This window comes from Sus scrofa, chromosome 8 (assembly GCF_000003025.6).
Source record: "Sus scrofa isolate TJ Tabasco breed Duroc chromosome 8, Sscrofa11.1, whole genome shotgun sequence".
NCBI lineage: Eukaryota > Metazoa > Chordata > Mammalia > Artiodactyla > Suidae > Sus > Sus scrofa.
The window spans coordinates 101,910,050-101,926,212 of NC_010450.4; the positions used below are offsets into that span (position 1 = coordinate 101,910,050).

General features: G+C 34.9%; 1 protein-coding gene across 18 annotated transcripts in view; it reads right to left on the minus strand.

The window, feature by feature from the left end:
• KIAA1109 (KIAA1109 ortholog) overlaps positions 1-16,163 on the minus strand; it is a 200,129-nt gene that overhangs the window by 172,966 nt on the left and 11,000 nt on the right. For all 18 annotated transcript variants that reach the window (XR_002346813.1, XR_002346814.1, XM_021101630.1 and 15 more), the window contains exons 3-7: positions 11,124-11,245; positions 7,554-7,670; positions 6,479-6,557; positions 5,045-5,109; positions 2,719-2,905 (exon numbers count right to left, since the gene is read on the minus strand). Coding sequence is in view for 16 of the 18 variants with exons in the window: in XM_021101630.1 (XP_020957289.1) it covers positions 2,719-2,905; positions 5,045-5,109; positions 6,479-6,557; positions 7,554-7,670; positions 11,124-11,220 (545 nt within the window). In the remaining 2 variants the exon portion in view is untranslated. The remainder of the gene's footprint in view (positions 1-2,718; positions 2,906-5,044; positions 5,110-6,478; positions 6,558-7,553; positions 7,671-11,123; positions 11,246-16,163) is intronic.

Consider the following 16,163-nt stretch of genomic DNA (forward strand, 5'->3'; position numbering starts at 1 on the left):
AACATATAAATTATGATGTCTTGTCATTACATCCACCATTATGCCCACTATACTACAATATGTCATTTTACAAGAGAATCAAAAACATGATTAAAACAAAAATGGCCAAGGTACAAGTCATTTTGACATTTTAAGTCTTGGAAGCACTTCTGATCCTTTTCCCTCCCTACCTCTACCAATTTGTGCCAATAAAATGAAAAGGATAAACCAAGAGTTAGAAAAAAGAAATTAGCCATATACCAAGTATACAAAATTTAAGAAGTGAAATATTCACAGTAATTCACTAAAGACTTCCTATGAAAATTCAAGGCCTATCTCTTCAATAATCCATTAACTCCTAAATCACGATTCTGAAACAATATTCAGCAAGGTGGCCCTCTGTGCTTAAAACTAAATTCAAAGCTGGAGTTCTCACCATGGCTCGTTAAGGACCAAACATAGTCTCTGTGAGGATGCAGGTTCGTTCCCTCACCTCACTTAGTGGGTTAAAGATCCAGCATTTCCACAAGCTCTGGCTTAGGCTACAGATGCGGCACAAATCTAGTATTGCTGTTGCTGTGGCTGTGGTACAGGCCTCAGCTGCAGCTCTGATTCGACCCCTTGCCCAGGAACTTCCATATGCTGTGAGTATGGTTGTAAAAAGAAAAAAATAAAAAAAATTCAAAACTAACTCACTATCCACCTCCCCTAACTACCCCTTCCTCTAAAGTTCCCTGACTAACCACTGCTTAAATTAAAATTTTTGATTCACAGTTGACTCATCATTCTTATTTGTTCTCCACAATTAATCTATCACTCTCAAGTATTCATGTGCCTAAGTGTATCTGGAATCCATTCATTTCTCCCTTCTTGCCAACAACCCAGTTGATGATCATTTCTTCCCTGAATTATTACAACATCCTTCTATCTAGTCTCACTGCCTTGAGTCATATCTCCTTCCAATCACAATACAGCACTGCTGACCTATGGTAAAGCCAGATTTCTGACACCTGGACCCTGGCAATTTCCTTAGTCTAATTTATCCCCCATCAAGTAATCTACTCCAGCCTCAGAAGACAACTTCTCTATTGCATATGATGTTTCTTCTCTACAGAAGACCCTTCATCTCTTCCTTTGCTTAATTTATTCACCCTTTTCCAACCTCCACTAATCCTTCTACGTGTGCCCAGAGAATTCTATTCTTGGCCATATATTATATCTCTTGCACTAAAATTGACTATTAATTGTTCTAACCCCTGAGTAGGCTATAAATTTTAAGATAGAACAGTTTTCATATTCTTGGTGGCCCCAGTACCTCAGCTCAGTGCCTAGGACCTAATACCTTTAAATATTTAGTTGTGATAAGTGTCCTATCATCTACTTTAACAAAAAAAAAAAAAAAAACTATTAGGTATACAAGGCTGGCTCAACATTCAAAAATCGAGTAAGAGGCTAAAAGTGAAAAATGAAAGGATCATACCAACAAATGCAGAAAAAGCATTTGACAAAATCCAATAATGATTCATGATTAAAACCTCTCAGTAAACAAGGAACAGAGTGGAACTTCCTCAACTTGATAAAGAATATCTACCAAAAAAACAACAGTTAACATCGTAATAGTGAGGAAACTAGAAGCTTTCCCACTAAGACCAGGTACAAAGCAAGGATGTCCCCTCTCACCACTCTTTTCCAACTTTGTAGTAGAAGTTCTAGCTATTGCAATAAGACAAAAAAAAAAAAAAGAAAGAAAGAAAACGTATACATATTGGAAAGGAAGAAGTAAGACTTTCTCTGCAGGTGAAACAATCATCTATCAAGAAAATTTGAAAGAACTGATCACAAAAACCCTTAAATTAAGTGATTATAGAAAATGGCAGGATACAAAGTTAATAATATACAAGAATTAGTCATTTTCCTATGTACCAGTAATGAACAAGTAGAATGTAAAATCAGAAACATAATACCATTCACTAGCACCACGGGAAATGAAATACTTAGGTATAAATTTAGTAATTTTCATACAAGATTTACATGAAGAAAACTATAAAATATGAGGAAAGCTACCAAAGAGAACTAAATAACCAAAGAGTAATCCATCTCCATGGATAGGAAGACAACACTGTCAGTTCTTCCCAACATGATTTATAGATTCAATGCAATCTCTGTCAAAATATCCCAGTAAATTATTTTGGCAGAAGGTTTATAAAGTTTACAAGGCACAAAATTTATAAAGGCAAAAGACCCAGAATAGCCAACACAATATTGAGGGAGAAAAATAAGGTTGGAGGACTGACACTACCCAACTTCAAGACTTCCTGTAAAGCTACAGAAATCAACACACTGTAGTACTGGTGAAAGAACAGACAAATAGGTCAATGAAACAGAACGGACAGCTCAAAAACAGATAAAACAAAATCATATAATCATATATGCATCTTAAATACGTTTGTTTGTATAGATTTATGTATGTTCACTCAAAAGGATAAAAATTAAGAGCAACAGTTATCGACATGGAGGGAAGTAGAACCAGTGAGCAGAAGTAGTCCAGGACTGTTTTTTATAAACTACATAATTCTGTATTGTTTGAATTTCCTAAAGAATTATATAATTATTTATGAGAATAAAAGTTGTAGATAATCTGCAAAGATTAGGCTGTTTAGGTGGATAATGTCAATAACACTCTAATAAAAGCAAATATTTAAATGCTGAAGATTAATAAATTCGCATGTGACAATCAACCTTTCAATTTTGGACTGGGTTCTTGTTCTTCCATTTTCTCGTGTTTTATCATCTTCTTTCTTGGGTGGAATTATTGTTTGCTCCAAACCAAACAATTCTTGAAGACGTCCATAAAGACCCGAACGATTATAGACATGAAATTCAAAGTCATTGACTGTGATGTATAATCTGGTTTCTGCTTTTGGATCTAAAGATGCCAATTACAGAGAACAACATTTACTCAACATTTTTAAAACTTTAGTCAAAATTAATCTACTTGATAGTCAAAATTAATCTACTTTAGTCAAAATTAATTACTTGATAGTTAATTGAACAATTTATTTTAGAACAAAATCCTATGATAATAGAATCATATTTTAAAAATAATCAAACACTGGCAAAAGAAAGAAAAAAGCTGATTTACTACAGTATTTCAATCTAGCATTCTAAAAACAATCTGAATTTCTACATTCTGGTTATATAACAACAAAATTTAAACATTTTATGATAAGAACAGTATGGTGCACTTTCAGAGTAAAACTTTATCCCAATGTAGCCATCAGTGTATATTAAAATATACTACTAAAATGTTCAAAGTATGATGCATTTACACATCACATTAGTATTTGAACTTCTGCATTACAGACACACTAGTTTATTTTTTAAAACTACACAATGCTAAAAGATTCAAACAATAATCTCAAATAAAAGACATAATTACATTAAATATAAGTAACAACAGTAATTAACAAATCCACCTATAAAGTGATAGGAGAGGCTACTTTCTACTAAGGAAATAATCTAAGACAATGCATCTCATAGCAACCAAAAAGGGGCAGAAGACAGGTACCACAGTCAGTGCTCTCTTTTGTTACAAGTGATACATGTTTTGTTCTGTTTTGTTTTCAGCCTCCCCCACAGCATAGGGAAGTTCCCAGGCCAGGGATCCAGCCAGGGAATGAAGCCAAAGCTGTAGCTGTGACCTATGCCACAGCTACGGCAATGCTGGATCCTTAATCCATTGCTCCAGGCCAGGGATCAAACCATGTCTCAGCAGCAATCCAAGGTGCTACAGAGACAGCACTCATTGTTCATGTGCTTGTTGGCCATCTGTATATCTTCTTCGGAGAAATGTCTACTCAGGTCTTTAGCCCATTTTTCAACTGGGTTGTTGGTTTTGTTGCAGTTGAGTTGTGTAAATTGTTTGTGTATTTTAGAGATTAAGCCCTTGTCAGTTGCATCACCTGAAATTATTTTCTCCCATTCAAGAGGTTGTCTTTTTTTTTTTTTTTTAAATCGTTTCCTTTGCTTGTCAATGCAAAGGCTTGTCAGTTTGATTAAGTCCCATTGGTTTCTTTTTGCTTTTATTTCTGTTGCCTTGAGTGAATGACCTAAGAAAACATTTGTACAGTTGATGTCAGAGAATGTTCTGCATATGTTCTCTTCTAGGTGTTTTATGGGGTCTTGTCTTATGTTTAAGTCTTTAAGCCATTTTGACAGATGAATGGATGAAGATGTGGTATATACACACAATGGAATACCACTCAGCCATAAAAAAGAACCAAATAATGCCATTTGCAGCAACATGGATGGCACTAGACACTCATATTAAGTGAAGTAAGTCAGAAAGACAAATACCATATGATATCACTTACATCTGGAATCTAATATAGATTACATATGAACCTTTCTGCAGAAAAGAAACTCATGGACTTGGAGAACAGACTTGTGGTTGCCAGAGGGTAGGGGAAGGGAGTGGGATGGACTGGGGTCTGAGGTTAATAGATGCAAACTATAGCATTTGTAGTGGACAAGCAAGGGGATCCTGCTGTACAGCACAGGGAACTATATCTAGTCACTTATGATGGAATATGATGGAGGATAATGTGAGAAAAAGAATGTATGTGTGAGTGTGTGTGTGTGTGACTGGGTCACTTTGTTGTACAGCAGAACTTGATAGAACACTATAAACCAACTATAATGGATAAAAGAAAAATCATTAAAAAATTCTTAAAACAACAGTATCAATGCAGGAAAAAAAGAAAGTGTAGGAAGGCCACTTTAATCACAGTATGAGGTTGAGGTAAGGCTAGAAATGTGGGTAAGAGTCATGAAGAGGAAAAATTCTAAATAAATAATAGGCTAAAGTAACAAAATTTAACCATACAAGAGGAAAGCTGCTGAAGGATTTTTCAACAAAGGGGTGTTAAAATCAGAATTTTATAAACTCCAAAGCTTTTAAAAATATTTTTATCTATTATAAAATGTGAAACATTTCAATATCTACAAATGAAAATTAGGATTGTATGATAGAAGATCTCAAACACATGAAAAAATGCAAACTCACCATGTTGCTTCTGCTTTGGGTTATACATTTTCCACCACCGAAAAATTATAAATCCATCTTGAATTCTAAGCAAGATAAATTATAAAAACGAAAACTTAAATAACAATTTACTTAACTCATTTCCTAGTTAGTTATTATAAAAGGCAGGCAAATGATAATAAGGAAATACGGAAAAATTTCAACAGGACACTAGCATACCTACCTGTTTCATAATCTTCAAATTAAGCAAGGAAAAGATTTGCATAGCTCTAAGTTAGATTCTTCTATTTAGGCAAACTGTAATACCAGACTACACTTAACAAAAAAATTAAGTGTTAACAGAAAAAAAGTTCTCCTTTTAAGTGATATTTTTAAGTGGTATGAAAAGTATACAAACAGAAAGCCAAATCTGGAAAGGGAGATATTAGCAACATTAAAGGGAAACTTTTAAAGATTTTCCTTCATTCATATCCCAAAAGGATGGAATTACAGCCTAACTTTTACTTTTTACTTTTACTTTTTTTTTTTTTTTTTTTTTTGTCTTTTATCTTTTTAGGGCCGCACCTGCGGCATATGGAGGTTCCCAGGCTAGGGGTCTAATCGGAGCTATTATTGCCGACCTATGCCAGAGAAACAGCAATGGCAGATCTGAGCTGTGTCTGTGACCTACACCACAGCTCATGGCAACGCCGGATCCTTAACCCACTGAGCAAGTCAGGGATTGAACCCTCAACCTTATTGTTTCTAGTCGGATTCGTTTCTGCTGCACCACAATAGGAACTCCACTTTTTACTTTTAATTTGGAAATAATGTTAGACTCATGAAGAATTTGTCTCTATTGTTTTAAGTGAGATATGAGTGCTGCCAAACCCTAGCAGTTTTCAACTAACTGAAAATTTGCAAGTTTCAGCTAAGTAACAAATTTTAATAAAATCACAAAAATAGACTAAGCTTTTCTTTCAAAGCTTATAGAAGAGAGAACTACCATTTCTTACTATATTCAGATTTTCATTTCCTTAAGGCAAAATCAGAAATGTTAAAAAAGGCTAAACAATTCTGAAAACATATAATATGGAGCTAATAAATGGGCATTATCAATATTCCCAACCTATGCTTATATAACGAATGACCACAATGAATTCTACAACAAAAATGGTTAGGTAATCTAATGGTTCAATTTTTAAACTAGTGATGATAAAAAATTATTCATTTCTATAAGCTGTTACCCAATTTTTTGTCAGTCTAACTTGAAATTAATCCAATGAGAGAAACATTAGAAAAAATTAATTCACCAGGTATGAGTCACTGGAAATAATAATTTCTTATGTTTACGATTTTTTATTTGAAAAATGCAACATTTTAATATGTAAAAGCAAATGATATTCAATAGTTTAATAATCAAAAAAATTATAATATCTCAAATTTGTTGAAGATGGATTCTTTATTTTTTTTTACCTAATAGACAAGTCTTCTGTAATGTAATAGATTTCACGAACCATGACTTTTCCAGAAAGAACAGAGAAAGAAAATGAGCCTGTTGTAGGGGGAAAAGAAGAGCAATTAATATAATCATATTGAAAAATAGTAGAGCCCTTAAAGCTTTAAATAATCTTAGCATTCAATTCATTCAATAATTAAATGTTCTCTCCCTGCCCGCTTCCTAACATCCTTACTAATACTCTCTCATTTTTTCCTCAAATATAAAAAAGGGCCATACATATTGACACTATGAACTGAGCTACTAAATAACTATCTGAGGATATCAGTTAAATAGCTGCTTCCTATCGATAATTCCCCTAATAAGGCACAGCCATTAAATAAACTTAAAGCTGTGACTAATTCACCTTTTTTCTCCATTAGTCTGGGTGATTCCAGGAACCAGTCATTACCTCTAATTAATGAAAGACTATTTATGTTTGAGAGAAGCTTTATTTATAACCATGAAGAGGTATTCAACTCTAATGAAGATTAGAAACATTCTAACAGGTGACCCCTCAGCCCTTTCTCCCACTGGTTTAGGGCTTTCCAAAGCGTGTAACTTCCTATTACATCCTCCCATCTCTTTGCGAACTTTCCATTTGTAAGTAGTCAAACTAAATTAATAAAGCAGCCTGCAAAATGAAATACACAAAATGATTCCGCTTACAGTTATATTAAGTATCAGTTTAAAAAAAAAAAAAACGCAAAACTTTATCGGGCATTAGAAATTTTCTTTGGCTGGTGGAATTTTAAGAAATTTGTATTTCCATATTTTATATGTGCCTAGATTTTTCAAATTATTTTAATGAGTATCTCTTATAAACAAAAAAAAGTCAAAGCTTACTAAGAAACATTTTAAGAAATAAGAATGAGCTATAGGATGTAACCAAATGGTAGTTCTTCTAGTCAGAGTGCTATGTGAGAGAAATTTCAGTTACATTAATTTAACTTTCATGAAACACAGGTAAGTTTCTAAAGCTACTATCTGTTTATAAAATATTAATTTACAATATACATCTCCAAACTACAAAGAAGATAAAATCAAACTTACCAATATGAATATAGCCACGCTTATACAATCTGTTAAGAACTAGTGTTAAAATAAGACCGACATTGCGAGAATTATAATATGTGAGATAAATAATCCATCCACAGGACAAGATGGTAGCTGTTGGGAGAAAAAAAATGCAAAAAAAAAAAAAATTTCACTATGTTTCCTTTCAATCGCCTTAATATCTTAATAAAAATTTGTTAGTAAAAGATCATTTATCATGTTCAGAAATGATAGGATTTACTTTCATATGGTAATTTGTCTGCTTATAATTTAATAGTTGATTATTTAAAACTAGAGTTTGATTCTGCTTTATTCAACTTTCTTCATTCTCCTTAGTTATTAGCCATAAAAACATAGATTCCAATCATATCAATTAAATCATTGTTTCGGAGTTCCCGTCGTGGCGCAGTGGTTAATGAATCCGACTAGGAACCATGAGGTTGCGGGTTCGGTCCCTGCCCTTGCTCAGTGGGTTAACGATCCGGCATTGCCGTGAGCTGTGGTGTAGATTGCAGACGCGGCTCGGATCCTGCGTTGCTGTGGCTCTGGCATAGGCCGGTGGCTACAGCTCCGATTCAACCCCTAGCCTGGGAACCTCCATATGCCGCGGGAGCGGCCCAAGAAATAGCAACAACAACAACAACAACAACAAAAAGACAAAAGACAAAAAAAATAAATAAATAAATAAATAAATCATTGTTTCAAGTAAAACTGCTTTCCTTGTTCTGTTTCCTTTTTCACTAATTTGTACTATCTTAGTTATTAGACATATACAAAGATATTCTGGGAAGGGAAAGCCAGTATTTCTAAATATTCTGGAAAAAAAAATCTACTTTTATTAGGCTAAAAGCTCATTCCCAAGCTATTTCCTAAAAGTTGCACTCACCTAAAAAGAAAGCTAATGATTTTTCTTACATCAGAGAAATGTCACTTTTTAAAAAAATCAACTGTCTCTGCTTGTAAAAAAAACTACTGGAAAGAAGTGAGAATTTTAACCTACTTAAAGATATATCTATATTATATAGGTAACCTTACACTATTTTGCTGAAATTGATGACAATAACCCACTTTTAAAGAATGCCATTAAGGGAGTTCCCGTCATGGCTCAGTGGTCAACGAATCCAACTAGGAACCATGAGGTTTGGGGTTTGATCCCTGGCCTTGCTCAGTGGGTTAGGGATCTGGCGTTGCCGTGAGCTCTGGTACAGGTCACAGACGCAGCTCGGATCCCGAATTGCTGTGGCTCTGGTATAGACTGGGGGCCACAGCTCCGATTAGACCCCTAGCCTGGGAACCTCCATATGCCACAGGAGCAGCCCTAGAAAAGCCAAAAACAAACAAAAAAAAGAATGCCATTAAGTACGCTATAGTAAATGATAGTCTACATTTGACTATTTTTTTATGAAAATTTATAGTCACTTATAAAATGTAATATTCCCCCCCAAAAACAAGTTTATGAATATACAAAAGGCAAAACACAAGAAAGCTTTTTTTTTTTTTTTTTTTTGTCTTTCTCTCTTTTTAGGGCCGCACCTGTAGCCTATGGAGGTTCCCTGGCCAGGGGTCCAGTCGCTGCTGTAGCTGCCGGCCTATGCCAGAGCCACAGCAACATGGGATCCAAGCCACATCTGTAACCTACACCACAGCTCATGGCAACACCAGATCCTTAATCCACTGAGAGAGACCAGGGATTGAACCTGTGTCCTCATGGATGCCAGTCAGGTTCATTAACCGCTGAGCCACAACGGGAACTCCAAGAAAGCATTTTTTGATAAATTTTCTTTTACTTTTCTATTTTAAAAGTATAACCATTTTCAAGATTCAAAAGCAATTTAATATGTGTAACCTTCTAGCAACATCATATTCAGTTCATAATTTAAAAAAATTATTTAACTTAGATAAAACAAAGCGGTCACAGCATTCCTCAAGGTAGCTTAAACTGACAGTAATAGCTTTGAGGTAGCAAGTGTTTTAACTTGTCCATAAAAATTATTTCTAGAATAATTCTTTTGAACAGCTATTTTGATGACAGGACATTATGTTTTAAGCTTTAAGTCATTTTGTATTAATTTTTATTGTAAATCACTGTGTGCATGGCAGGTTGTTATGGGCCCTTTAAAAAGGCAAGAGGTATTTGCTGAGAACATATGCCTCTTATACTAAACCACCTGGAAATTGTGGTCTTTTCAATGTATCGTCTCCCACCCCCCACTTCAGTAGCTAAAGCCACTGGTAAAACAGAGGCATTAAACAACCCCTCAATGTTTTTCTTGTTGTTGCTAGTATTTTCACCTTAAAGAAAGAAGCCACGTACAATGTGAAAAAGAGACATTCTCGGTGAAAAAGAGGGGACACATAGGAAATAAGAAAGAAGGCTGCCTTTACTTAAACTAAAAGGTAATTTTCTAATGCTACTTTTATGAAATTACATTTCATGCTAATGTTTTGCATTTTATTTTACTTTTTTAAAGTTTTCATTAATGATAATTTACAACAGTTCCTGTTCATCAATTAGAAAAAAAAAAGCTTGAATTTTAAACAGTAATCCAATCCTACCTACAAATCATGAATCATTATAATTCCCTTTATATAAACTTCACCTCCACCTGTAATCTTACCACACATCCTATGGTGTCATGAAAGAAGCATAAGCCTATCTGAACTCAGAAAAAAACAGCTATGTAACTTATGTAAATTATTTAATCTTTATGAGCCTCGATTCCCTCAAGAGGAAAATAACACCTACCTTTAAGTGAGACGATATATGCAAAATGCCTGTGGTATATGGCACAGAAGACATTCAATAAATACCACCAATGATTACCTCAATAAATATTACCATTATTCCCCCTTTCTTCTCTCACCCATCTTACCCTTCCTATTTTCTTCTCTGTTCCTTTCTAATCCCTATGCTAAAATTCAAATCAAACACCAATCCTCCAGAAAAACTTCCCAGGTAGTAACAGCCTATATAGTAAGCAATCTCTCCCTTGGCATTATGTTTGTATTTCTCCTTCTCATGTATTCATATTAATTCATTCACTCACATTCCTTCCCTCTCCCTGCAATTTAATTATACACTGTTTTGTATTGTTTGTATACACCTAGAAAAGTTCTGGAATATAAGGCAAAAAAATTGTAATTGGAAATGCCCACTGCCAAGTGCCTAAGAAGTGAGCAAAGAGATAAGGATAATAAGGCAAAAACATATTTACCATGAGGACTTATCACTTTTATAATACAACAGATAAAAGTCTGCATGTAAGTTGATACAGGGAATGGAGGAGCAAACCTGAAACAGCAAAGATAAGCTAATAAGCTCAATGTCTTTCTTCTCATTCCACTTCCCCTAGGTCAGACAAGGAGGCAGTCTAAAGAAAAGAGCCTTCCAGAGCAGATTCCAGAGCAAATGTTCATAGAAACATAGAATAAAATCTTCTTTCCAAAAAATAAACAAATGATATTATAAACATTCTAACTTCAGTTGACCACTGCTTAAAATCTGGCAGTTGTTAATTCATACATGAAAAACTATCACTAAAGTATAAGAAAATATATTCTACTTACCAACAAGGAGCCAAACAACATTGGAATTGTGTTCTGTAAGAAAATCTTCTAATTGAGTGATACTAGGTACAATACTCTCATTCTTCCTTTGATCCATCACTGAAGTTTTTCTAGAAGAGCATCTAAAGACAAGAAAGGGAGGAAAAAGTTTTTTTGTTTGTTTGTTTGTTTGCTTTTTAGGGCTGTATTAGCAGCATGTGGAGGTTCCCAAGCTAGGGGTCAAATCAGAGCTACAGCTGCTGGCCTACGCCACAACCACAGCCACAAAGGAACCAAGCTACAGCTGCTGGCCTACACCACAGCCACAGCCACAAAGGATCCAAGCTACATCAGTGACCTACACCACAGCTCACAACAACCCCAGATCCTTAACCCACTGAGTGAGGCCAGGGATCAAACCCACAACCTCATGGTTCCTAGTCAGACTCATTTCCGCTGCGCCACGATGGGAACTCCGAAAAAGGTAAATTTAATAAATGTGAAAGTTACTAAATCACATTCTGGCTCCTTCAATGACAAGAATGCAAAAATATAACAATAAAAAACATGTCCACTTTACTACATAAAATGAAAAACAACTGTGTTTTTGTTTGTTTTTTAATTTAGGGCTGTGCCCATGGCATAGGGAAGTTCCCAGGCTAGGAGTCAAAGCAGAACTACAGCTGCCACCCTAGGCCACAGCCACAGCAAGGGGGGATCCCAGCTGCTTTTGCAACCTACACCACAGCTCAAGGCAACGCTGGATCCTCGACTCACTGAGCGAGGCCAGGGATCGAACCCACATCCTCATGGATACTAGTCAAATTTGTTTCTGCTGCGCCACAATGGGAACTCCCAGTGTCATATTTTTAATGTTCTGATTTCACCATTCTAAGTATGAATAGAGACTCAGGTTCAGTTACTATACTCTAGCTTAAAATAGGAGGGATATTATTATTCTTAAATTTAATCAAAGATATTTATCTCAACAATGAGAGAGTAAGTTATTAATCATCTACATTAGCCAAATTCATCTAGACTTGTCCCAAAAGCTGCCACTTGATATTTATACATTAAATAATATTAATTCTTCTTAACCACCATCAAATGGGTATTCCCCAATATTCCAGGGGGAACAATCCTCTTACTCTGGATTCACTCTGGATAGAGTCTAGACAGTAAGCATATCTCCTGCTATCAGATGCTCAGGTATTTGACTGTATTACAATATAACATCAAATTGTGAGCAGACATGAAAAATGTATGTACATTTTGTAAAGGTATATGTGTGTATTTGATATGTGTATATATGTACTAAGAATGAGCAAAAAGTGAAGAATGAAAGTTCTTATTTTATGATCTAAGAAATAAGAAAATTACTGCTCTGATGATACAACATGACTAATCCAACCCACCTATAAAAAAATTATTTTGTGATAAATCAGAAGGAAAAAAATCTAGACAACCACAAAAAAAGATTTTAAAGCAGGAAGAATATGTGAGGACAACTTTTTAATTGAAGTTCAGTACAGCTGGCTTGTGAACTTCTTTAAAATGTTTTCTGCTTACTCACCATAAATCCTATCTTCACAGACCACAAAACATGTTTAAAAACTGGGTGAGACAGCAGATATTATCTATAAGAGATTACTATATTTCATATTTCCATGCTGTTGAAATCTCGGTATAATGTAGACTCAAATTAAAGATCTATTCTTTTTAAATGAGCTCAATAACTAAATGTTTATTATTAAAATTGAGGGAGTTCCCGTTTTGACTCATTGGTAATGAATCCAACTAGTATCCATGAGGACACAGGTTAAATCCCTGGACCTGCTCAGTGGGTTAAGTATCCGGCACATCCAAGAGCTGTGGTGTAGGTCGCAGACACAGTGTAGGTCACAAATGCGGCTTGTGATGTAAGTTGTAAATGCGGCATGGATCTGGTATTGCTGTGGCTGTGGCACAGGCAGCAGCTGTAGCTCTGATTCAACCTCTAGCCTAGAAACTTCCATATGCCATCGGTGTAGCCCTAAATTTAAAAAAAAAGTGATATATGAAAACCTTAAGGACAAAGTAGCTAGAGAAATTTTTTAACATTTACCTTTTTCAATAACCATTTTTTTCCTAAAGTTTATAAGGTGAGTTTTAAAATGTTCACATATTGAAAAGACTGTTGGTGGCCAGAGGCCTGAGGTAGGGGAAATAAGAAAGAGAGTCAAAAGGTACAAACTTCCAGTTATAAGATAAATACGTTCTGGAATGTAATGAACAGCATAGTGACTATAGTTAACAATACTGTATTGCATATTTGAAAGTTGTTAAGAGAATATATCTTAAAAGTTCATATCATAAGAACAAAGAATTTGTAATTATGAGAGGTGATGGATGCTATCTAAACTTACTGTGACAATCATTTTGCAATATATACATATGTCAAATTATTATGCTATATATTAAAGTAATACATGCTATATGTCAATTATATTTCAATAAAATGGTAAAATGTCATATTTTTCAAGGCTTTGAAAACTGTGTCACTGGCAACTTAAAATCTGGAGACTAACTTTCACAACATGAACTTTCCCTTCCTTTAGTTCTATAGATTAAAAAACAGAAATAATTTTAAAAGGAGAAAATATTTTGACAAGACCTATAATCTAAAACCAAACATTAACATACTACATAATGGTTTACATACTATAAAATAACATCTGCACCTATTTCACACTTATTTTTACCATTTTAAAGATGTATCACCAGCACACTACTAAAGAGGAAAAGAGCAGCTTGTGATTCCTAAGAGATGCTTCATGAGGGATGTGCTCCGGCATTCAGATCTACACATAAAAGGGAACCTGTTTTAAATCAAATCCAAGGGAAAGTGATGTACCCAGCAAAAGGATCTATAGTCCTCATGCAAAATCACCTGGACCACCCATCACATAATAATCCATAGCCAAAAAGAATGTAGAAAGAGGGTATTCAAGTTGCAAAGTCAGAAAACTGCAGTATCACACAGTTTAACCAACATTTGTCTAATTATTAAATAAAAAATCTTTAACAGAAAACAACAGATAAAGCCTTGATAGTTAAAAAGAACATTTTCTATTGAAAAGGCTCCTTGAAGATATATATGGCTGATTCCACAAGGGCAAGGAAAAGTCAAGATGAGCCTTGTTTCCAGAAAGGACAGTGTTCAAAGAATGATGGAAACATGTCGGAAGGACACAGAAACCAGATTAAAGAGACTGTCACTGGCAAAATCTGGGACAATTTAAGCATTAAAACCAATAATAATAATAAATTACAACCCATTTAATAAATACAAATTTGTGAGTCATACCAATACAATCAACTAAACTTTGATGAGCAACAGAATACTCATACTGTCTCAAAATAACTGCCTCCCAAAATAATTATTAATGACAAAGGGGAGAACAGAAACTTTTGAGAAAGTTGGCAATTAATTAAGTGATCAAAGTATCTAATTTGGGGATAAATCAAAATAGTGCACTTTTTTTTTTTTTTTTTAGGGCCACACCCGAGGCATATGGAGGTTCCCAGGCTAAGCCTCTAATTGGAGCTGTTACTGTCAGCCTATGCCACAGCCACAGCAACGCCAGATCTGAGCCACGTCTGCAACCTACACCACAGCTCACGGCAACGCTGGATCCTTAACCCACCAAGCAAGGCCAGGGATCAAACGCGCAACATCATGGTTCCTAGTCGGATTTGTTTCCTCTGCACCACAACGGGAACTCCAAAATAGTGCATTTTTAATAGAACAGCTTCATTTCCTTGATATTCCTGCCAAAGATGCACAACCTGAATCTAATCTATCTTGCCTCTTTCTTCTGATACAACCAAGAGAAACTGTTTTATTCATCTTCATATCCATAAAATCAGTGATAATGCTTTGAACACAGCCACCTGTTTTCAATTATCACATCATTTTATATTGCCTTTTTTATCTACTACATAAGTAACACTGATCTACATTTTTAAGACATGTTCTCTTAATAGTTTCATGATGCACATATATTCTCTTCATCCTTCTTAAAATCCATGGCATTCATTTCAAAACTGCTGTCCACATCAGAAAATTGTGGCAATTATTACTTTGGTGATGTACAAAGAAAAGCAAATGAAAAGTGAAAGTTTAACCAAACACAGCCCCAACCAGAGACTTATCAAAGCTCCTTATTTAATACTATCACTATTACCACCATTCTTAGAAATAACTTTCTAAGAAAGACTATTTTTTTTTTCTTTCGTCTTTTTAGGGCTGCATCCTCGGCATATGGAAGTTGCCGGGCTAAGGGTCGAATCTGAGCTGTAGTTGCCAGCCTACGTTACAGCCACAGCAAAACGGGATATGAGCTGGATATGAGCTTCGTCTGTGACCTACACCACAGCTCACAGTAATGCTGGATCCTCAACCCACTGAGCAAGGCCAGGGATCGAACCCTTGTCCTCATGGATCCTAGTCGGGTTCATTAACCACTAAGCCATGACAGGAACTCCAAGACTACTTTCCAAAATGAATTACTTTTAAAATCTTTTCAAATACTACATTTAACCTATTTTCTCTCCCCTTAACAGAAAGGAATAAAACATTTAGTCCTTGCATCATCAGAGTCTTAGAGATAGAAGACCAAAGCTTGATTTGGTCCTACAAGAATAGAGGTCATCCTACAAATCAATACCAAAAATACAAATAATCTAATAGAAATATGAGGAAATATATAAACATGCAATTAACAAATATAATCAATGTCATTAGCAACTGTGGACAATCACAATTTATCAGCCACTAGTCATAAATGCAAAAATTAGAAAGATTACAAACAACTATATTGACAAAAGTATGGGGAAATGGGTAGTCATACATAGTCAAGGGGAGTAAACTGCCTTAAGAAGAACAATTTATCAGATACTATAAAAATGAGCATGCTTTGACTTTGACTTAATATTTCAGTTCTAGGGCTATATTTATTTCTGAGAAACACTTAGACATGATGTTTTTTCAAGGATAATCACTGCAGCATTATATATCAG